We start from the raw sequence: 23,502 nt of genomic DNA, 5'->3' as shown, positions 1-23,502 counted from the left end.
TAGTTTTAAAGGGGTTATATTCCACTAATAAATTCAAAGTTTAATTTTTATTGTGCAGAGCATGTGAAGCTAAGACTTTGATCTTCACGGTTTCTTCATGTTGTTTCGTAGAAAACTTCCACTTCGTCAGGTTGAAAGTTGTAAGTACCCGCCAGGAATGACATGGCTTCGGAGCTTCCATAACTATAACCAGGTGGCGGGCTGTAGGTGTGCCCAAGGTATGTGTAGGAGTCGTAATTCGATGAGGCGTAGCTGTCAATGTAAAAATCGTGTCCTCCTCCGAATGTTGGCCCATAGGAAGAGCAACTGTAAATGGAATGGCTGTAAGAATTACCGTTTTGATCTAGTTTTAGTGGTTTCCAACCAGGCTTGTTAACAAGTGAGAACAGAAAAGCTGCTGAATCGTAGCGATACCCACAACTGTAGCCTAAATGGAAATAAACAAGAGTGAATGTCAAATGTTATGATACTTTTTAATTCCTTTGAACGCTTTTTTAATTTATTACCAGTTAATATCGTTTCGTGCAGTTTTATCGATATTGTACCAATTTACGCACAAGTTTGATCAAAAGTACCGTAAAAACAAGGAGTGGTAAACAGGTAATCTACTATTTGTTAGCAAAGCCTCTTCGATCTTTCCTGGATAAGTCCATCAAGAAAAAAAAATCGACTATACACTCCTAGGCCCGGTTGCATAAAACGTCCACTTAAGTGCTCACTTAAGTAGGACACTTTCGAATCTGTTATGGGTACCCTTACGGGTGTTGCATGGAACATACTTAGCGCACTCGTAAGTGTCTGCCTTACGGGGTAACTTACGGGATCACTTACGGGCACACTTAACTTTGTGTAGACTTTCTCAAAGTCATTTTTTATTTTATTTTTCTGATTGAATTTTTTGTTCATTTAAGATATGTATAAAGGCTTGACTTTCTACATTAGACATTAAATGAGACAACAAATGAGTGGAAATGATACTCAAACGTGATTTTACTTCGACATCTGTCGGAAATCTATGTTGTTTTTTATTTTGTCGATGAGGTGTTTATAACGTAAACAGTGGATAACAAAGCGCATTTTTAGTATTAAATAAAGGCAAAAACCTTCCCTTTCAACTCTCAGAAAAAATTTTCGTCAACTTCATTGACGATACGGGACCTATGTAGTTCCCGTAAACTTACGTGCTATTTTTCACGCAAAAAAAGTTTTATGCAACACCCGCAATTTCTGTTGCATAAACGACAGTGCACACTTACGAAAATCGTAAGTGCAGTGACTTACGTGTACCTCGTAAGTGGACCACTAAAGTGATTTAATGCAACTCACTTAAGTTACGAGTACACCTACGTATACCCGTAAGTGTTACGGGCGTTTTATGCAACCGGGCCCTGGCGTTTAGCTAAATAAATAAGACCCCCCCCCCCCCCCCTCCTCTCCCCTTCTTGAAACGTACTTGAAATCGTACTCCGGTAACTTCCCCTTCCCCTTCCTGGGCCTAAATAGGGAATTTACGGTGAATACTACATTTTTCATAGAATCGCATTGCCCAGAGATAATTAACCCGCACGCTGATTGACTGTCGACGTGAGGTATTCATCGGGACAACTGTCACGGAGTTACGACTTTAAGCCTACGGATTTTGTACGATACATTAATTGCCCGGTGTAGCTGCCCTGTGTTGTTTGTGAAAGAAACATAAATTCAGAAAAAGCTTTATTATATATGGAAGAAATGCCAGACAATTGAGTTATTCACAAGGAATGCATCCGTAAAGTAAAAACTCACGTTTTCGTAGCAGAACTAAAAGAAAAAGATCAAGAAATGTAAAGTAGGTTTTAAAACTTACTCCATGAGAGACTCGTATATCCTCCAAAGATATATTTCCCCACACGAATGATCGTGATAGTTGGACCCAGGCCGTCACAGCATGAATGGAAGGTGTAGGAAGACCAGCCATTTACAGATGCTTGGTAACAGCGATTCCAGGAAGAAGATTGCTGAGTCACAGGACCCAACCATACACTAAGCGATGTCACATAATCCTTTTGGTTTCCTAGAATGCTGGAGTATTCAAGACCCTCTGCAAAAACAAAAACAAAAGTTGCCTTGTGTCATTTGTAACTGAACAATGTTTAGTTACGTTTTTCGTTGGTGCGGAGGACCCGGTTAACACAGGCACCAAAAGGACACGCAAATGTGTCCATAATAAGTGGGTGTTGATATAAAGCGGATGAAAGGGCGGGTTCAATTTGTACAGTAACTTTGGAAAAAATGTAACTCTGGAAGAAAGCATGCATTATAAGGAATTTGACAGCATGTTCAGTTTTAGATGATGATGATGATGATGATGATGATGATGATGATATTTGAAGTTGTTTTTGCTAAAAAGGCGGCCTTTATCCTTTCCAGTTAAAAAGAGCCCATTTCCAGTTGAAGTTGTATCGTTTATTGTCTATGTAATATAGTAAATCTTTGGCAAGTTGCTGTCCGTTTAAGATGGCAAACTCTAACGGGCAATAAGCACGCATAACGCTGTGGAGGCTTGTGTTTCGATCAGTGTTGAAACGAATGTGTTACTGCACTTAAATTAAGAAATTATCAGTATCAAACATAATCACTAATCACGAGACAATAAGAATTGCCTTATTATAGGAAATTAACGCTCCATGAAATAAACACGAAGTTTAAAAATTCGCGTTAATTTAAGCCGCGTTAATTTTTGTCGGCGTTAATTTTCGCGACATTAATTAAGTAGAGCGTTGATTTCTGCGACCTTTGTTTCCATTAATATTACCCCAAATTCTGGATACTGTCCAGGCATACCGTATTTATACGATTAAACGCCTCCATCGAATAAACGCCGCATCATGATGCAGCGTTTATTCCAATACTAGTGATAATCAGATATTAGGGGAATGCGTTCGACCCAAGATAGGTACCCCAGATAATACTAGCAAACGTAATCCGAGTTACACGACTGTTTATATCGTCATACAAATTTAAAACTACCGCACGTGCAACATCAGTAAAGCGCGCATCCAACATCACTTGAAACTATCAGAGAAACAATATCAATCCAACAGTGCAAGAGGCAGCACTGCAAATTTTTTTACTACTGTTAAAAGGAGGACTGCCGAAACGTTTATTTTTCAGTTCAACTTACAGGGCAAACTTGAAAACGCAAACCGAAGAAGATCGTTCGAACGAATCAACCTCGTTCCCAGGGTCTCTCGCAAATAAAAATTGCGACGTCATTAATTAGCCAACCTGCCACAAACCAAGATACATAGAACGAAACATAAACGACTTTCACTGGACAGCCACTGGACCACACGCCACCACAAGATTAGGATTTTTTCTCCTACCATCGAACGCAAAAAATGTTTACAGCGGCAGCCTAGCGGTATCGGCTTAATTGAATTGTTTTTGCACGCGGTGTCTTTGCGGCTTAATGTCATTGTTGATGTTGCTGTGACGCGATTAATTGCTTTCTAATGTCTAATCACTTGCCACATACCGACATACATAGTACCACACATAGAACCACTTTCGCTTGCGCGTTCACAGGACAACCACGGGGCCACAGGCCACCGCAAGATTAGGATGCGTTCTCCTACCGTCGAACGCAAAAATATTCAAAAAGCAAATCCAGTATTTTTCAAGACTGAGCAAGCCTCAAAAATATTTTCCTTGATTGTAACACATTTTGAGATATTGAAAATGACTTTTCAGACAAGTACTAAAGCATTTTTTGTTTTTAAAATACAAATTTTTAATTTCCAAACTATCGTTAGCAAACAATAAATTGAAGTTTAAATAAACACCGCCCTCGTATAAACGCCGCCCTCGAATATACCACACTGGAAACAAGAAAAATTGTATAAACGCTGCGGTGTTTATTCGAATAAATACGGTACAGCTGTAGTTAAGTTTCTCTTCTCTGCAAAATTTATTAGCTTGTATTTCGATCTCTTGCAATGTGAAATCCTACGTAGTCTAACGGGCATAATTTATTTTTTACGATGTTTCCAGTTCATGTTTGCTTTTAGAAGCGCAGTTCGACATCTGAAACATTAACTTATTATGATTTTAATCCAAAAAATTCAGTGTTGAAATAAAATTTGTTCTTGTTGTCGCCAAAAACTGCGCTTGCTATGTTACTCGCGTTAATTTCCTTCAATTTAAAAATTTACCTCCCCTTTCTCGTTAGTTTACATTTTTCAGGAGTAAGTTTCCCTCCAATTGGCGTTAATTGTCGCGTTAATTTCAAATGCCTTAATTAACACAAGCGTTAATTTCCCATGATAAGGTAGATCTTTGTTTCACTGCAAAGTGGCAGTGCCTCTCTTATGGTATGAATGGAACGCTCGACGAAAGCAGTCAAACAGAGATGGCTAATAAACTTACTTGCGTATCTATAACAAGTGAAGCCGTCTCCAATATATCCTTGGTTGCAAGTACAGTTGTAAGATCCTCGTAAGTTTGTACAGGAAGCGCTCTGATGACAGTAAGACGTCCCCCACTCGCATTCGTTTAGATCTGATGAGAAAAGAGAAATCTTAAAGATTTATAATTCATCGAGTTAAAACAAAGGAAGTCAGAGTCGTGACGGTGGTCCAGATATGTGATTTTGATTAGCAAAATTTTTACGCGTTTTTATGCCCTTCTCCTTCAACCCAAAAGAACACACCCCAGTGCTGCCTTGCTTAAGCTCTGTTTACTGGGCTTCAATGATAGCGGATATGGGCAAAGGCCCATATCCGCCTTTAATCAAACACCAAATTTCCTTAACAATCTTTCATAAAAAGTTTGGCCCAGTAAAGGTGTGGGCCCTAAAAACGCAGACACTAAAATAATTATACTTGAAAGGAAAACCGTGGATAGGGCCTGGCGACAGATTAACAGGAACGCAATGACAAGCACATGGCTTGGTAAGTCATGTGATCTACGCTAAACCCTTATAGGGGGTCGACGGCATTGTGCTGATATCCCTCCTGCCGTTCCTTGGCCCTCTCCAAAAAAATCAATACACAAGCAGAGAAAAAGGGCAAAAAAAATCCTATTTTCAGGGAAATATTTTATATTTCTCCGTTTTCTCTATAGTTTTAGTTTCAAACACCCCAAAATTCGTCAAAAATACTTCGCTGCGCGATTTTCAGCTCTCTTCTTGCTTTTTGGAAATGGGATGAAACACTCACCCTCGTTATGAGGCTTAGCTCGCGCAAGTGGAGTTCAAGAGGCGGACGGACAGACCAACAATTGCGTGACAAACAATATTATGTAACCCTATGTGTTTACCAAATTTTCTACGGTGTGGGGTTCAGCTCGCCTTCGGCGCGTGCATTTATTCCTTACCTTTCTTACAAGTATACTGATGGCATTCGCTGCATTTCACGTCATTCCACTCGTAGCTAAATTCTACTCCAAGTGCATGCACACAATCTTCTTCTCCAAAATTATTAGGCTGGTTACTGGCCCAAGCTGTATAATTCGCCCGTCCAACATCCGCCCAACTAAAGTCACCTTCTGTTGATCTGTCGTTCAATCCCAGCCATGATTTTTCTCCATTGTGGCGATTCTGCAAATAAACATTCTCCTCATTGTTGTTAACATCAGCAAGGACTGATTTTTCTTCGTAGCATTTGCTCCTTGCTTTTGTCCAGTTTCTACAGGTTTCACTCGTGAAATAACAGAAACCATCAAAGTAACTCCATCCAGGATCACATATATCTGTTAAATAAAACAATTATCCTTTAATTGGGTTTAATTCCCTTTTCCTGAGACACGTAATTTATTTTCATGCAATTGGGCTACTTAGGCTCCTCAGTTAAACGGCTAATGTTTCGAGTTAAACAATATAAAACCTCACGGACTTGACCGAAATAAAATCGGTAGTGCCAAGTCAAATTGAATTGGACATGTAGTTAGATGAAGGTAAAACACCTCAGTACTCATCCTCGAAGAGCCAGGGGCAGAATAATACAAAGGGAATACAAAGACCATTTCTGCCCAATCAGGAGGCAGTATTCAGAGAGCTGTTTGGAACTGTTCCGCAGTTTTGCGTTCCCCTCACATGGGTCTCCGAGGATGCTCAGTACTGTAAAAGCGATGTGTTTGCACCTTGGAACCGTTACCCAACCCCCTACTCGGAATATAAATTAGTATAAGAGATTTCCACTGACCTATCACGACTGCATAGCTGACAGAAAGTGGATCATATCTGGTCTCGTATATTTCCTTGACGCAAACTCTGAAGCCCGTGGTATTCATATTCTGAAAATAGAAGGATAATTAAGTTTAAACATTGGTGAATAACCAGGGCAGGACAAAAGATAAAAGATATACAAGGGTTTTTTATTATGGTTTACTCTGACTACGGTCCTTCATTATTTTTATACTTACCTCAATCCATGTTGCTATACCGTTGTGAACTGGTGCCGAGTTCCCACTTTCTGATGTGCTATGGTTAGCAGTTAACAGAACTGATGGTGTTGCGTTGTAGCCTTTTGCAAAGTCTACAAACTATTGGTGAAATAAAAATCAAACGTTAGAAAATGATTTTCCTTCTGGCTTCGCATAAGCGAATTGAAGATATATTAGTCCCACATTATGTGAATTACCAAACCTTTGTCTATGAACGTTTTGTTGAGAAAACACTTTACCAAAATATCTTGGTGTTTCCATGGAAGCAGTATGTTTTCAAGTTCGTGCATTAGGTTTAATACAACTAGCGTCCCTAGTTTAACCTTTTGTGCCTTATTATAACGATTTGCTGATGTCTTAAGAAGTCTCAAAATCCAAGATGCTGGAATGTTTGACGTCATTCTATTCAATAACGATTGAATATTATTGAAATTCTATTCAGTAACGATTCTCATGATGTAGCTATGCCACCAAATCCAATATCAAATTTCTACTCCTCGGATGAGTTTATCGATCTAACCCGATCTAAACGTCTGAGTAGTGACAATTTATCTTTCCTGCATTTGAATATAGGAAGTATAAGGAATAAGTTTGATGTACTTAAAAATTACTTAAACTCGTTAACCCATAAATTTTCTGTAATAGCTCTCACTGAAACATGGCTTAATGATGATGAAAGTGATAATTTTGAAATCCCAGGATACAAATCAACCAAATTGTCCAGAAAAAATAAAAAAGGAGGAGGAATCCGTATTTTCACCAGGGATAATATAGTAATAAAACTTAGGAAAGATTTAGTTCCTGAAGACAATGCCAGTGACACTGAGTGTTTATTTATTGAAATAATAAATGAAAGATGTAAAAATATAATTATAGGCACCATCTACCGGCCACCAAACGATAGATTTATTGAATTTGAAAATGACCTTAAACCATTTTGACTAAATTAGATAAACGGGATAAGCCATGCTATATCATGGGTGACTTTAATATTGATCTGCTAAAATATAATTGCTGTAATTTTTCAACTGTATTTTTTAACCAGTTTTGTTCATCAGGTTACACGCCACTTATTTATAAACCCACTCGTATAACTAAATCTACAGCGACATTAATTGATAACATCTTTAAAAACAATTTAAGTAAGACAGAGCATTTAAACGGTATTTTATTTAATGATATATCCGATCACCTTCCCATTTTCACTATAACAGGGCATGAATTACAAAGGTATCCAAAATCACCTAAAGCTAATGACTACTCAGCTCGGAAAATTACAAAAAAATCTCTAGAATCTTTCTCTTGTAAACTGCAAAGTTGCGATTGGCAATCAACGCTATCAAAGATGGACCCGACTGAGTCGTATGCAGCATTCATAAAAGAGTTTTTTGAGCTATACAATCAGTCGTTTCCAATGAGAAAGTATACCGATCTAAAAACACTAAAATACCTCATAACCTATGGATTTCTAGAGGATTAAAGAAATCATCTAAAACAAAAGAAACACTTTATAAAAACTTTATAAAAGATCCAAGTGAACAAAATGAACGAAAGTACAAACTTTACCGCAATAAATTTAACCATCTGATAAGAATAGCTAAAAAGAGCTATTACAGTAAAAAACTAGATCAAAGTAAAAACGACATAAAATTAACTTGGAATACTATCAATGAATTACTTGGTAAAAATAAATCTAATACCCATCTACCGAGATCTTTTTTGAATGATGACAATGAAGAAGTCATTGATCCAAAATTAATTGCAAATGATTTCAATGATTTTTTTGTTAATGTTGGACCAAATCTTGCAAAGAAATTTAATTGCAATAATGATGAATTCTATAAATTTCTAAAAGGAAGTTATAATGACTCTATGTTTTTATATAATACGACCAGCGAGGAGATAAACAAAGTAATAGGCAAACTGGTATGCAAGTCTAGTTGCGGCGTTGACGAAATTAATAGCAAAGTTATTAAATATGTGGCCCATTATATATCAATGCCATTGTCGCATATTCTTAATTTAACATTTGAAACTGGAAAAATCCCAGATGATTTGAAGGTAGCATTAGTAACACCTGTATACAAATCATCTGAAAAAAATGTTTATTCAAATTATAGACCAATTTCTGTCCTTCCGTGTTTTTCTAAAATCCTTGAAAAGCTAATGTATAAAAGATTAACTGATTATATTCGTAAAAATAAAATATTACCTGATTGTCAATATGGATTTCGAGATAACAGCTCAACTACATATGCCGTAATAGAACTTGTGGATAAAATAACGAAAGCCATTGAAAACAACGAATTCACAGTTGGGATATTTCTTGACTTATCAAAGGCATTTGACACTGTAAATCAGGATATTCTTTTAAAGAAACTTTATTTTTATGGTATACGTGGAAATTGTTATGCATGGATAAAGGATTACCTTTCTAACAGAAAACAAATTGTCAAATATAATCAGACAAGATCATCTGAACAAGCAGTTACTTGTGGAGTTCCACAGGGATCTATTCTTGGTCCGTTACTATTTTTAATCTATATAAATGACCTAAATAATTCAACAGATCATTTGTCGACAATTTTGTTTGCAGATGACACTAATCTCTTTTGCTCAGGAAAAAATATACAAGAACTTGAATCTGCAGTAAATGCAGAGTTAGCTCGAGTCCAGGAATGGTTAACACTGAATCAACTGACTCTAAATATTGAAAAATCAAATTATATTATTTTTAGATCACACAAAAAACAGTTGATTAGACAAATGAATCTTAGATTAAACGGAAATGAATTGCAGAGAGTTGAAGAAAGCAAATTTCTAGGAATTATAATTGATCAACATCTAACGTGGAAGAACCACATTGATTATATCTCCAAAAAGATTATAAGAACTACAGGTTTGCTTTGTAGAATTCGTTTTTACGTACACCAAACCCATTTGAAAATGTTATACAATAGTTTGATTTACCCATATCTTCATTATGGAAATATTGTCTGGGCTAATAACTACCCCACTAGGCTTAACAAGCTGTTTAAATTACAAAAGAAAGTATTGAGAATTATGACTTTTTCATCATACACAGCGCCATCACTTCCGCTCTTTACTCAGCTGAATCTTTTAAATATATACCAAATTAATGATTTCTTAATCGGCTCCTTCAGTTTCAGTCTTAGCAGTAAAGTACTTCCATTCTATTTTAGTGACTTCTGTTTAGAAAATGCGCAAGTTCATGAATATAATACTAGAAACTCAAAGCAACTTCATAAAACTTATAACAGAACAAATTACGGAAAATATTCAACAAGAAACAAAATAATTGACTTTTGGAATAGAATACCTTTGTTCATCAAACACTCAGCGTCTTTAATAATATTTAAAAAGAAACTGAAACAGTATATTTTATCTTTAGCAGTGACAGCTCAGTAAAATAAGAAAATAGAAATTACTTAATTAGAGTGATATTATTATTGTACATGTATTATTGTACTACCTGACTGATATAAATTGAATTTTTTTTTTTTTCTAATAGTTGTTACTAAAGGGAGACTACTTTGTAAAAGCCCGTGAGGGTTTCTTTAGTCTTCCTCCCAAGTTATAATATTGATATACATTCTAATGTACTTAACTGACTTCATGGGAAATAAACATTCATTCATTCATAACCTTACATCAATTGACCTCATAACTGGCACGTTGCCACTCAATGATCTTACCTCACAGTAAGCGTTGTTGTTTTCATCTGTTGGTGGGTTTGTGTTTGCAAACTTCACAGAGCCATGTTCAGTGAATAGTGGCTTGTGTAGTTTAGAAAACGCCAACCAATTCTGAAAAAGAGTTTCACTATAGTGAAACCGAGAGTTTGATTTGTGACTAAAGGTTATTCCACTGAGATAGAACCTGCGCTGGGATTTTTTGTCAAACTTTGCCTATTGATTGTTTGTCTTATGGGAACTTAAATTTTAAAATAAAAATAGTTGGTATCATGCTCGTTTAGAAGCAACAGCACCTTTTTTATACCTAATAAATCCTTATCCTTATATATCACCATGATTATAGTTATAATTGTGGCTAAATTCACGTTTTAAACGATTGTTTCTTATTCTACACTGAACATTTGTCCATATTTATTTTGCAGTGAGAAATTTATTATTCAATTCAAAACAAAAGGAAAACATGATAGGTCACTGTGCTCGTTTTCGAGAAAATGACATTTTGTACCTCTGAGGCGAAGTCCAGCCGTAAAGAAAAAGCCGCCATTTTTACTGCGTGTGCGCTAATCACGAGTGAAATTATGCGCAGAAGGGATGCAAAGTGCACTACTGGGGAATGACCTTAATCGTAAAAGTCCACTTATGCAATCCGTCGAAAGCACGATTAGCTTTGCAGCAGAAGATTCAAATTTCAATTAAGCAAGGAGTCATGTTCTGAGATCTTTACGTGTCTTCATTTCACGTTTCGTTAAGTTTTTGTTCTTTTTGTCTTTGTTGTTGTTGTTGTTGTTGTTGTTGTTTTGTGTGTTTTAAGTAAATGAGCACAGCAATGCACCCTTTTACATTAATACTGTTTCCTTTTTGAAGTTTGCCAGGTTAAACAAACGTGCACATACCACATAAATGTCTTCATGCTTTCCATCAAAGTTTTGCATTTCACGGAGACAGACTTTAAATGAGTCCTTGGTTACATCCTCTGTCCAGATCAGCGCGGCATCATACTCCTTTCCAGTCCTAAGATGTTCTGACGTCACAAGAGTAACAGGATGTTCCTTGAAAGTGTCCTGCAGTTAAGGAATACGACATTTAAGCATTTTAAAAGTCTTATTCCCCATTTAATAAATTATTTTTTGCTGGTAAATACAAATGCCCGAGACCCAAATGCTCTTGTTTGTGGAAGGTCTAAAAACACAAACTTTTGTTGTGTCTGAAAACATTTGCTCAATGCTGTGGTCCTCTCTAAATCGTAATGAAGTTGAAGTCCAGGCGGATTAATGGCATATATTCCCCATTTGGGACAACAAATTGTGGTCTTAAAGGTGTACGATGTAGAGTGAGCTGACTATTTTTTTTTTTTAATTTGAGGAAAAATTTGACCTGTTTTGTAGCACAATAACCCAAAAATCTCGGAGGTAAACCTCAATTTAATGTGTTTCAAACATTATTTTAATCATACCGTTGGAAACGTCACGTCGGCACACTTGGTCCCAGACCACCAATTTTGAATCTTAACTCTACCGGCCAATCCTTCAATCGGAGCTCCTTGATAAGCCATATAGTCCACAGTGGCAAACCTATTAACATTCTTCCCATTCCTCCCAGATTGCATGGCGCAGACCGTAAAATTTTGCGTATTCACATTTTCCGTCCACAAAGAGATTGCGTGATGCACCGTGACCGAGTCATTCTGGTTGATGTGGTTTACAGCGACTTGTACGTGAACTTGTTTGTCCGGATAGAACCGGTATGGCGGGAAAATGATTGTCTTGCATCCTGAATCAGACCATTTGGGGACGTGTAGGAGGTCAACACGGCCGCGGATGAATGGGAAACCTAATAACAACAGCGAAAGAAAATAATGAGATTTAAAAATTGTCACGATTTTTTCTCTTAAACCCCTGAAAATTTCTTTCCATTTGAAGATTTAAAGAATGTACAGTAATACAAGATGTATTTGCTCCAGTATCTAAAACAGCTCCTAAAGCAAGATTTTATCAATCCAACGGAAATTAAAGTTTTGAAATTAAACTTAGTTGCGCCTTTGTTGTTTAAAGGAACGCTGTGACTAGGTGTGACTTTGGAGTCACTGAAAAGTATTTCATCCATGTTTTTAATTTAGACGTTCTTGCGTATAATTGTGCGTATACATAGATATTCGTCTCCTGTTTAAAAGACTGTTTTCTTGTTGTTTTAAGCGGCATAAATTGAAGTCGCTCCTTGGCTCGTAATTTCTTATTTGATTTTTTTGGTTTCGAGCAACATGAAAAGTAACAGAGCAATTCACTGAAAGCCTTGTTGCCATGACACTAACCTTCACAGCTTCCTGGGTGATAGAAAGTGTTGTTGTCGAGTTCCCTGCAGAAACTAAGCTGGTAAAGACATTTGTTGTCGTATGTTGTACCATTGGCGGTACACACTGGATCCTGATAGGAAGGACAGTCTTCGTTACACACGCAGCGAGCTTCATGTGCACTGTAGGTTTTACAGACACCAAACGATTCACAGACTACGCCCAAACATGGATTCAGGTCTTAAAAAGTGAAGAAAAAATATATGAATATATAAATAAAGTGAGGTACAATGAACATTGTATAAGAATCTTGGAAATAAATGAGCAGAAAAAAAAATTAAAAATTAGTTGTGCAAAGAGGAACAAACTCCGAAGTGTGCAACCATTTCTGGTATTAAATCTATCAAAAACAAACTAGTTTTATTTGTATATAGTATCACAAAAGCATCAGCAAATTAATCACAAACAGAGACTAGCCACCAGTTTTAAAGGTGGTACGTCACAAGATCACGTCGAGGACTTTTGGTCTTAATTGTTCTGAAACTAGTGGTAGTCAACCGACTTAAATTATAAAACAAACTATTTGATGATACGCGAAAACAACTTTGAAAAATTTAGCCTTAATTTTTCAATTGCAATCCATTTGCATCCTAGCCGTCCGCAGCCAAAAATGCTTGTGAACAGTTTGATTGCTTCCATATAGCATTTTTTAATAAAAATGGATCATTATTTTTACGTTTTCTACGACACAAATATGAAATTTTAGCTCTTCAAAAATCTGTTAAAATCCGTGATTGAAAAGCTCCTTAAAAATTAATATAATAATAAAATACATTTGCGGATTAGTGACTTAGGGCCGAATCGCACTAGCGGACACATTTTGTAACAATTGGTAGATTTCATCATAAACGTGTCACTTGTTACAGAAAACAAGTGCGAATGCTTATTTTGAGACCTAAAACTTGTCCAACATTTCAGGAAAACAAAGAAGCAGTTGTCTTATGATTGGTCCGCGTTGCACGCGCGATAGATGTTGTCAAAGAATTGCAAAAACAAGTGCGAACGACTTCTTGGACAAGGGCAAATTTTGTCAAAACGGACAAATCATCAAAGGGGCCGAAGTCCTGCCTCAAGGCAGGACAATTCATGACAAGTCGCATTCCCATGCCCCTCGTAATGCCAGATAACAATACGTTGTTGATTGGCTATTGTGTTTGGCCCAAATTGCACCGATAAACAACACGCACTCAAACGTTGTTGGGATAGTATGCACCGTGATGTGGCTCTCACTATCATAATCCAGTCGCAAAATCTTTTCGCGAGATGCAAAGCATATTTACTAGTAATACGTGACTCGCAGGGCCTCGCAAAGCTCTGGGTTGGGGAGGGAGGGGGTGTTATAAATAAGGAGTGATAACCGGTTTTAACCGGTGATTTGTTATTGTTGCCTAGTAACGGACATGGCCGCGACACCCTCGTTCCCAGGGTCTACTCCGCTTTAAAAATGGCGGCTCTATCTCGTTCGTAAAGAGGTATAAAGCGTTGGGAAGCGCAGGCTATTTCCAACGAGACCGAAAGGTGGTCTGGGTATTCACTGGAATTTTGCATATTGGCCTAGAGGAAATTTACAAGTTTGTATTTTTGCACGTGGAGAATTTGTTTTTCTTCTCAGGAGGCCTATATCTGTAGCTTTACAGTTACTGTGGCATGTCTTTGAGTGAGGATAAATTCTTCTGAACTTCAGAGGGTCAAAACGTACCTTGTTTCTACATGTCTGAAAAGAAAGAAAACCTGAAAATTGCGCTTATTTTGTTGTTCTATCTCATTAGTATTCAACATGTGCAGTAGCTGTCAATACGTCTACCCATACTACCTTTAGGGATTGGCTTGTGCAGTTTTGTGCTTTTTTCCGACAACGTTTCTCCAAATAGCTGTATATATGACCGTAAACTCCACACGAGATTTCATCCCGCCTGAGCCCTTTGAGGGACAAAATTATACACCCCGCTACGCTCGGCCTTCGGCCTCGCTTCGCAAGGAATAAGTGAAGTGTTTCGGCCAAATGTAAGAATAAGAAAAGAAAAAGTTATCTTGAGACGACTCATTATTCTACTGCATGAGAACACGCGTACTTTAAATGCGAATTGTTTTACATTTTTTTACCGCGTTGTACTGCATATTTGATGTTTACCCAAGACGGCCGTGCTGAGAAATGTACAGGGATGGCAGAAGCACGTGCAGAGCTATTGTACTAATAATTACGCCTTTTGTTTTCTTCAAAATGTCTCTGACTGGTCGCGACAAATTTGTATTTGTAAAAAAAATGTTATGACATTTAAAACTTGTCCGCTAGTGCGATTCAGCCCTTAGGCAATAACTTAAATGTCGCTAAAACACCAACCTCCAATCGCAATAAAGCTCACAGAGACTGGGTCGTGATACCTTCCTGCTCCGCTCAAATCCTTGACGCAAACTGTCATTGAAGTTAGACCTGCCTCCTGTAGAGATGTATGGTCTGTTGTTAGCACTGGCTACTAGGTGGTATTTTGTCTGATCCCTTATAATAGCTACAATTAAGATTTTAATAAAGCGATTTTCACGTGAATGTCGAAAGTAATTCGCGTTTGCATTTAATTTGCATAAATACGCTGAATAAATACGCTCTTTCTAGTCAATCAGAAGTTAAACTGAAACCAATCGTGACCCGCCTGCGCACGTTTTCCCGCGCTTCGTGTCGACAGGTTTTAGTTTACTGGATTATCTATGTATTTTTTTGATTGGCCAGACTGATTACTTTGACTTTGGTTTTACGACACTCAGTTGAAAACTGCTCTAGCAGATCCAACGTTAGCAGAATAATTGCTCGCAGTCCCTTGCTATTTTAAGTTTTACTTATAAATAAGATTTCGGATATTTTACGAAGATTTACAACCGAATGGTATTTCGTCTAAACTCGAAAAATAGCTATAATTAAGATGTCCAATTTTTCCGAAGATTTGGAATCATTTTTCGAAGATTTACGAGCATTTTAAGATTTTTTCTAAAGTTTTCAGGAATTTACAACGTCGTTCGATTATTTGTTCTTGCGAATTTCTGAGGGATATACCAAGTATCTACAATAGTGTGCAACAGCACTACAAAAAAACGTAAAGAATATTAATGCCGCTGAAAGCCAATTAAGTAAAATACGACTCCTGAGGAAAAAAATAAACATCCTACCTCTACCCAGGCTGTAACAATGTTGTTTTCCGGGGGGACGTTTGTTTTGCCAACACCGTCATAATTATGATGTACAGAAACAAGTACAACAGGCGGATCGTAAAATGTCGTGTTATACGGCACGTTCTGCAAACAGAAGAGATTTGAAATAGTCACAATTCTTGTTTAATTTTTTTTTTTTTTTTTGCTAATTTTGGTTTTTGAAGGAATATTTCTAAAACCCCCACCCATGAATAGATTGATGGTGCTTTCAACCTCCAGCAATTAATTCGTCGGTACCCATTTATACACCTGAGTGTAGTGAGGCACAGTCGGAGTTACGAAAGAATACAAAGCAATGGCCAGTGTCACGCCATATACATCGGTCGGAGTCACGCCATACAATGGCCATGGCCACTGTCACGCCATAAAAATAAAGAAATTTGAAACCGCTCAATGAACTAAGCCAAAAAAAAAAAAGAAATGTTCTTAAAGACTAAGACAGGATAAACTTCTCCAAGTCTCAGGTCTCTGTGGTACGCCTTCCTGAGCTAGTTGCCGAAGAACTATTTGCTATATTTCTGAGCTATTTGCTATTTGTAGCTATAGAGCTTTGGAACGCCATATTGGGAACAACATTAATTCACCAAAATAGAAGCTGCAAATCGGTCATACCATCTGAGGAGCTTCCGTTTTGCTAACAAACACATCACCTAAGACTTTAAATGTTTAAATTGCTGCAAACTATATTAGGAGACTTTTTTCCAAACCAGACAACTTTGCACGACCACTACCTTCGTTTAACGCAATGTTAAAATTTGGAAATTCAAAATGCCGTATTTTCAAATTAATGAACATTTAAACCAATTTTTATCCCAGCTCAATGACCGCGGTGCAATTACAACTGTAAAAAATCCTTACCTGACAGAATCCATAGTTATTGTCCGCTGAGGGAGAACCTGTGTTCGGGAAATAAACTTCACCAGTTCTAGTAAAGTTGAAATCAGACCCATTGCCAGTGAATGCAAACCAATCCTGTGGAAAAAGAGTGAAAATCAAAATTTAAACTTAAAATGAAAATAATTTTGGTGTCAAACTTCTGGGTCTGTAAATATGGGGTTAGGAGGGCAAGGATAACAGGTTTAGCCTGCTGTTAAGCCAAGTGGCTCATAAGGCCGAAGCTTATCCCAGATTCTGTAGCATTAAGCGGCTAGGTGTATTTCTACTCCCCCTGGATGGGATGCTATTCCATTGCAGGGTTACCCCCAGCAGTAAATTCGCCGGTACCCATTTATTCACCTGGGTGGATAGAGGCGCTATGAGAATAAAGTGTCTTGCCCAAGAACACAACACAGTGAACCCCCCCCCCCCCCCCCAATCGTTTTTGTCTAAGATTGATATTTTACAGTCAAAGAGATCTATTGATAATAGAATTTTTACCACAATGGTATCTTCGTGTTTTCCTTCAAACGCCAAGAACTCTCGGAGGCACACTTCAAAACTTCCGGGTTTTACATTCTCCAGCCAGACGTACATAGCGTCATCAGGCTTTGTGTCACGTGTGTACTTAGCAGAGACAAACACAGAAGGTCTTCCACCAAAGCTCTGTAATAAGTTCACATCAATGTTAGAATTATGTCTCAGTGTACTTTGGGGACCGGTCATTATTTATAGCCTGGGGGGAGCGGAGGTTTTTGGGCTAAACATGGTGAAATATAGGTGATCCCCTCTTTAAATGTTATTTCATTGAATTGATCCCCCCTCATTACCATCGATAACTTTCGTGATCCCCCCCCCCCCCCCCCCCCCCCCCGCCCACTCGATGTCTTTGCACCCATATGCAGTTATCAGATATGGAGCCCTGGCAAAAAATATCTTCTGCCAAACCCACACTCCACGAAAGTGGAGTTTTTTAACAGCATTTTCCAACAGATTTACGAGTCTGTGTTTCGTCACAAGTAATCTGGGTTCAGGAACTACCTGCTTGAACAAGAGCAAATGCGATGGGCGCCAAATAAGATAGAGAGCTGTCAAACTGAACAAAGCGAGTAAATTAGTAAAGAGTGAGAAATACGGAGTGTGCCAAAACATTAAAAAGTTCATTTCAGGCATAAAGAGCTGCATTCGAAGGCGATGAACTCGCCTGTTTAGAAGAAGCACAAAGGCGAATCACTGCGTTGTACATGGAACCTCAGTCCGCTTTAGACAGGTTAACAACAGCGCGTATCAACCTGTCAAAGAAGTTTCCTTATGCTAAGAAACTCATCAGTGTTAAGAAGAAAGAAGGAAAAAAGGAAGGTCCGAAAAACCAAGGAGAAGCGACTTGAGTAGAGGGCACTTCATCTCTTTGGAAACTTGACCTCAATCGAGGTTACGGGACAAATTTTCGGTTCAATGGAAGGGAATGATAGGGTTTCCCCTGTAGATAGCATCAATGCTGCCTATGCTAAGAAAACAACAAGGCGTTTGGATCAAGACCCTTTGCTGTGGCTACTAGGAAAGGATTTTGTTACAAGTAATGGCATTTTAAGGGCACAAAATCCAATGTCAAACTGCTTTAGGGGACTAAATGTTGTTATTAAATCGGATGATGAAGCTCATGAGGCAAATGAAGTTGTTGAATTGGATGATGAAGCTCATGAGGCAAATGAAGTTGTTGAATTGGATGATGAGGCTCAAGATGCAAATGAAGTTGTTGAATCGGATGACGAGGCTCAAGATAAGGCAGATGAAGCAGTTGAATCGGATTTACTATAGAGCTGAGACAGGATCCCATTCCTGGATCGAGAGGCGATAAAGGTCGATAAATGCTTTATGTTTAAACAAACATGCTATTTCACAATGTTTTAGTTATCAGGAGTTATGGTTCACAATTTAGAATTCACCTGTCATGTTCAATGAATTTTAGCTAAGCACTTTAAAAAAGGAATATATAGAATTTTTAACACAAAACGTTCTCGATATAAATTAAAATGTGCACATTCCCCAGTATGACAGCATCCGTTTTTATATAAAGTTGTGTTAGAACAAATTGCAATTGAGACCGCAAATGCTATCATCTCTAAGTAGAATGGGCGCATCTGAATCCTTCCGAAATTTCTAGTGATTCCCCCCCTTTTGGGCTCTCAGTTACGACTGATCCCCCCTTCTGTTCATCTAAATATCAAGTGATCCCCCCCCCCAAAATCCTCCGCTCCCCCCCACCCCCCCAGGCGATAAATAATGACCGGTCCCTTGAATCATTGAATAATTTGAAGTGGTGATCAACAAAATTTAACATTTTTTTAACTTTTGTAGGACAATTAGCGTTTTAAATTATTTAACAATAAAATTAATCAAAATGCACGTTTATGGCCCCGCTTGCTTTAAAACGGCAAGACATTATGGATAAGGCCTTAGCTGATAGCCCCCCTGGTATAAACAGCTGAAAGGGGCTATGTCACGCAATTTTAGGCAATTTAAGCCTGGTTTTCACTAACGACTCAAGCACAAGCGCAAGCACAAACGCGATCACGCAAAAAGGACAAATTTTAATCAAGCACAGGCATCAAAATGCAATGCGCTTAAGCTTTTGCTTGAGCTCGAAGCCGTTTTCACGGAGAAATAAGAGCTGTTATCCTTGCGCTTGTGCTTGCGCTTGTGTTTGCGTCGCTAGTGAAAACCAGGCTTTAGGCACTGACCAACTGGTCATATAATTAACTGAAATATCAAAATGACGGCTTAAAACCGTAGAAGAACTCAAAAGAAACACAGATCAAGGCCCAAAAGGGGCATGGATGGGCAAAATTCGAGAAGATTAAAACGGACTGCGTTCGAGTAAGCTTCGGCCCGACTTTTTTCAAGTTAATCTCAATTTGTATGAAAGTGTCATTTACAATGCCCGAAAATCATCCTTGTTTGTTCTGTGCCGTGATTTTGCCAATAAAAGACTTTTGCTCAGCCAATTTGAAGTTTAGAGCTCTTAATTAACGAAAATAAAAAGAATTGCCTAAAATACTGAGACCTAGCCCCTTAAATATTCCTTAATGATTACTATACGTTTCTTTTGATGTTTGTTCTGAGAATTTAGCGTTACATCAAGACGTTTTCCTCTAGCCGATGATTTTCTCAGTTATTCTCATTATCTGTTTGTTTGACATTGTACGGATATTGAAAGAGGAAATTACGTGTTCAATCACTTGTTGTGCTTTTGGCGTGACAGCAACTAGATATTTCGTTTATCTTCATTTGATCCGTCGCATTCTTTAGTTCTGTTTGAAAGCTTTTGTTGTGCAGCTTAACCCTTCTCAGAAAGGGTCGAGCAATCGAAAAAATATAACATGGCTTAACAAAACAAATAAACTAAACTTCTATCTGTTCATCAGTATCAACGGCGACAACTCATTGTATTAATAACCCAGACAGAAATAAATTCTGCATAAAGGTCAATTCCTGCTACAAGTTTTAAAGACAGCATTGTTGAAAACAAAAGCCACTTAATTGCACTGCTTGAAAGCAAGTTGAAAGTACTTTTTTACGTTTTCCCTGCAGCGGATGATTTTCTCAGTTATTCTCATTACCTGTTTGTTTGCCATTGTACAGATATTGTAAGAGGAAATTACGTGTTGATCACTTGTTGTGCTTTTGGCGTGACAGAAACTGGACATTTCGTTTATCTTCCTTTGACCCGTCACGTTTTTTAGTTCTGTTTGAAAGCTTTTGTTTTGCAGCTTAACCCTTCTCAGAAAGGGTCGAGCAATCAAAAAATATAACATGGCTTACCAAAACAAAGAAACCAAACTTCAATCTGTTCATGAATCAACGGCGACGACTCATTGTATTAATAACCCAGACAGAACTAAATTCTGCATAAAGGTCAATTTCCTGCTACAAGTTTTAAAGACAGCATTGTTGAAAACAAAAGCCACTTAATTGCACTACTTGAAAGCAAGTTGAAAATACTTTTTTTACGTTTTCCCTGCAGCCGATGATTTTCTCAGTTATTCTCATTACCTGTTTGTTTGACATTGTACGGATATTGTAAGAGGAAATTACGTGTTGATCACTTGTTGTGCTTTAAGCGTGATAGCAACTAGATATTTCGTTTATCTTTCTTTGATCCGTCGCGTTCTTCTGTTCTGTTTGAATTTTGGGTTAAGCTTTTGTTCTAGAGCTTAACCCTTCTCAGAAAGGGTCGAGCAAAAACATGGCTTACCAAAACAAATCAATTAACTAAAAATTTAAGCTTCACATTTTTCAACGGCGTATCAATGTATCAACGGCGACAACTCATTGTATTAATTACCCAGACAGAACTTAATTCCACATATAAGGTCAATTTGCTGTAACAAGTTTTAATTACGTTATTGAAAACAAAAGCAACTTAATTGCGCAACTTGAAAGCAGGTTTAAAGTACTCAAAGACATGTCAGTCTTGTGATTTAATGTTTGTTTTATGAAAATTGATATCACGATTACGTTTTAACGTTGTAAAATATAACATTTATTATAGCTCGTGAAGTTATATAAAATATATAATCTGACTTGCATTGTTCTGATACATTCAGTGGTTGAAATAAACTTGTTGAATCGGAGCGGATTAAAAAATAATCTTTCTTTTTTGTCTCAGTGTTTTTCTAACCTGTGAGAAGGTCACCGTCTCGCATTTAGTTTCTGTTGTCCAAATTCCATCGAAATTTACGCTACCATGTGTCAATTGTGGTTGATCTTGGAAAGCCAGCCAGTTGATGATTCCAGTTCCATTTGTTCCAATGCCTGACTCACGTGCACACACCTTGAATCCACGTGTACTGACTGATTCAACCCACACAGCAGCAGGCGGGTGAACACGTGAATTTTCTTCGTCATGGCTCAACGACACGTGGACTTGAACCTGTCAAAGACATTAAAAACAATTAAACTGATTTAAAAAAAAAAAACATAAAAAAGCAAGGTTTCAAAACAAAATTTCTACAATTCATCTTATTTACTGCTTTTCCGCGATTTATAAACTAAAATCTTTAACTTTTTCTTGCCGGATCGACTCGCAGATAAAACGCGGTTACAATTTAAGTAAGATGTTCCCTATCCTTAGGTAGATTTCAGAATATCTTTGCATTCATCGAAAAAAGACAGACTTCTATTTTATCTAAAAACAAAATATTCTTCCCATAGCTTATGCTTTTACTTTCAAAAACAGACAATCAATTGTTTAAGATGGCACGTGACCTCTTGGCTCATGGTCCACGAGAGTTCCTAATCCTCTTAACCTCCCCCCCCCCCCCACCCATCCAATCCCGAGGAGCCAGGGAGGGTGGGGGGGGGGGGAGGGGGTTCTGTACTAACCTTTTCTGATCCACCAAACATAAAAGGAAACACAACGTTTGAACAGCGCGGCAGTCGACAATGTGGTGACGGGTCACATCCGCTGCTACAGCTCCAATCCTGCAGAGTGTTTGATATGTTCAGATTCCCGCGCTGCAAGGTAACTCCTAAAGGACGAAAAGAGAACCTTGTTAAAAAAAAACATCAATGGGAAAGTGGATATAGGGGAGGGTTTAGTGAGGAAGCATAATTATTTTTCTTCTTTCTTGGGTGGATTTCATGGGTAGGGTTCCTTTCCCCTGCGCTGGGTTTCGTTTCAGAATTTATTTAATTTCCTTAATTTTATAGCTTGCAAGCGCTCAGGCCGCAATTACTATGTCGCCCCCGAGCGAAGGATTAAATCGCCGACCGAAAATTTTTAAGCACGTCGTTCGTCATCAGCTACTTTTGAAACTTTTTGTACTGCTTTTCGGAAATCCTGACTAAGTTAAAATTGTATGAACATGAGCTTTTGTCCAAAAACGTACCTTAAGAAATTGATAGTTGCGTAGCCGGAAGTAAGCCATGCATAAAGTTTGAAAATGAAAATCCAAAACAACACTATCCTTGAATTCAAACTGCATACGAGAATTTTGATCAATTAGTTGAATGCTGTTAACTTTTTTGCTCGATCTTGAGATAATAACACAAACGGGTTGTCTAAAGGCGAGTGGTGAAATTTAACGCAGTTGGAAAGTCCCAAATGAGATACTCGCAATAAATAATGGAGAGAGGTATCTTTACCATTGTATGCACAACATAATTCAAACTACCACAAGCCTACCTTGCACTGGAGAAGTCAAATATCCCAGGACAGCTAAAAACATCAAAGCTGCAATCGAAAGAGAAAGATTCATTTTGAAACGCATCTCGCTGCAGTCGTGTTTGAAGAACTCTTGATGCTCTGTTCTGGAACGAGTTTGTCTTGCAACTGAGTATCACAGTGTTCTGGGTTGGTCTTAAAATAGGATCGATAAACGCATGCGCAATGCAAAGCACCTGTAAGCGACACAAACTTTTAATCCGCTAAATCAGGCTTTCAGCCTTGTTCTGTCACATTTCCTCCTTTTTTGTGTCATATTCGAGATCATGCAAGTTTCATGTTTATTATTTTAGGTGCTAAAACAAATTTTAACCCTAAAAATATCATATTCGAGACCATGCCTCCGTTAATGTTTATTGATTTAAAAGCTGAAACACTGAACATTTAATCCGTTAAAATAACTTATCCTCATTGATGTGTTTCATTTCCTCATTTTTGGAGTCATTTTCGAGATCATGCAAGATTCATGTTTATTATTTTAAGTGCTAAAACAAAGTTCAACCCTTTCGAGATCGTGCCTGCGTTTACGGTTATTGTTTTAAGAGCTGAAACATCTTAAATCCTCTAACAGCTTTTAAATAATTTCCTCATTTTCTGTGTCACATTCGAGACATGCAGGGTTTGTGTTTATCATTTTAGGAGCTAAAACAAATTTTAGTCTTTGAAAGTTTTATATTCAAGATCCTGCCTGGGGTTATGCTGAAACAATATTT

General features: G+C 37.7%; 1 protein-coding gene across 1 annotated transcript; it reads right to left on the bottom strand.

Moving 5' to 3' along the window:
- LOC144664843 (uncharacterized) lies at positions 1 to 22,902 on the bottom strand. Its single transcript, XM_078526062.1, has 17 exons — positions 22,751 to 22,902; positions 21,949 to 22,094; positions 21,245 to 21,496; positions 17,065 to 17,229; positions 16,546 to 16,659; positions 15,646 to 15,771; positions 14,828 to 14,924; positions 12,448 to 12,666; positions 11,593 to 11,969; positions 11,033 to 11,200; positions 10,140 to 10,250; positions 6,403 to 6,522; positions 6,183 to 6,273; positions 5,356 to 5,730; positions 4,408 to 4,539; positions 1,847 to 2,080; positions 1 to 427 (listed from the first exon to the last, which is right to left on the bottom strand). The coding sequence occupies exons 1-17, from the start codon at positions 22,833 to 22,835 to the stop codon at positions 96 to 98; spliced, it is 3,144 nt and encodes a 1,047-aa protein (XP_078382188.1). The 5' UTR covers positions 22,836 to 22,902; the 3' UTR covers positions 1 to 95.
- Positions 22,903 to 23,502: the final 600 nt, after the last annotated feature.

The sequence above is a fragment of the Oculina patagonica genome, chromosome 9 (genome assembly GCF_052425735.1).
Source record: "Oculina patagonica isolate OP01 chromosome 9, crgOcupat, whole genome shotgun sequence".
Lineage (NCBI taxonomy): Eukaryota > Metazoa > Cnidaria > Anthozoa > Scleractinia > Oculinidae > Oculina > Oculina patagonica.
The sequence above is the reverse complement of the archived record's forward strand: the minus strand, read 5'-3'. Positions and strand labels throughout refer to the sequence as shown.

What these genes read in the sequence shown, in the direction of transcription:
- LOC144664843 (XM_078526062.1), bottom strand. Translation starts at nt 22,835, where the DNA reads ATGCGTTTCAAAATGAATCTTTCTCTTTCGATTGCAGCTTTGATGTTT. An exon ending in TGTTTGGTGGATCAGAAAAG is followed by an intron (nt 21,497 to 21,948) that starts GTTAGTACAGAA and finishes TGTCTTTGACAG; the next exon opens with GTTCAAGTCCACGTGTCGTT. An exon ending in ATAACTATGGATTCTGTCAG is followed by an intron (nt 15,772 to 16,545) that starts GTAAGGATTTTT and finishes TTCTGTTTGCAG; the next exon opens with AACGTGCCGTATAACACGAC.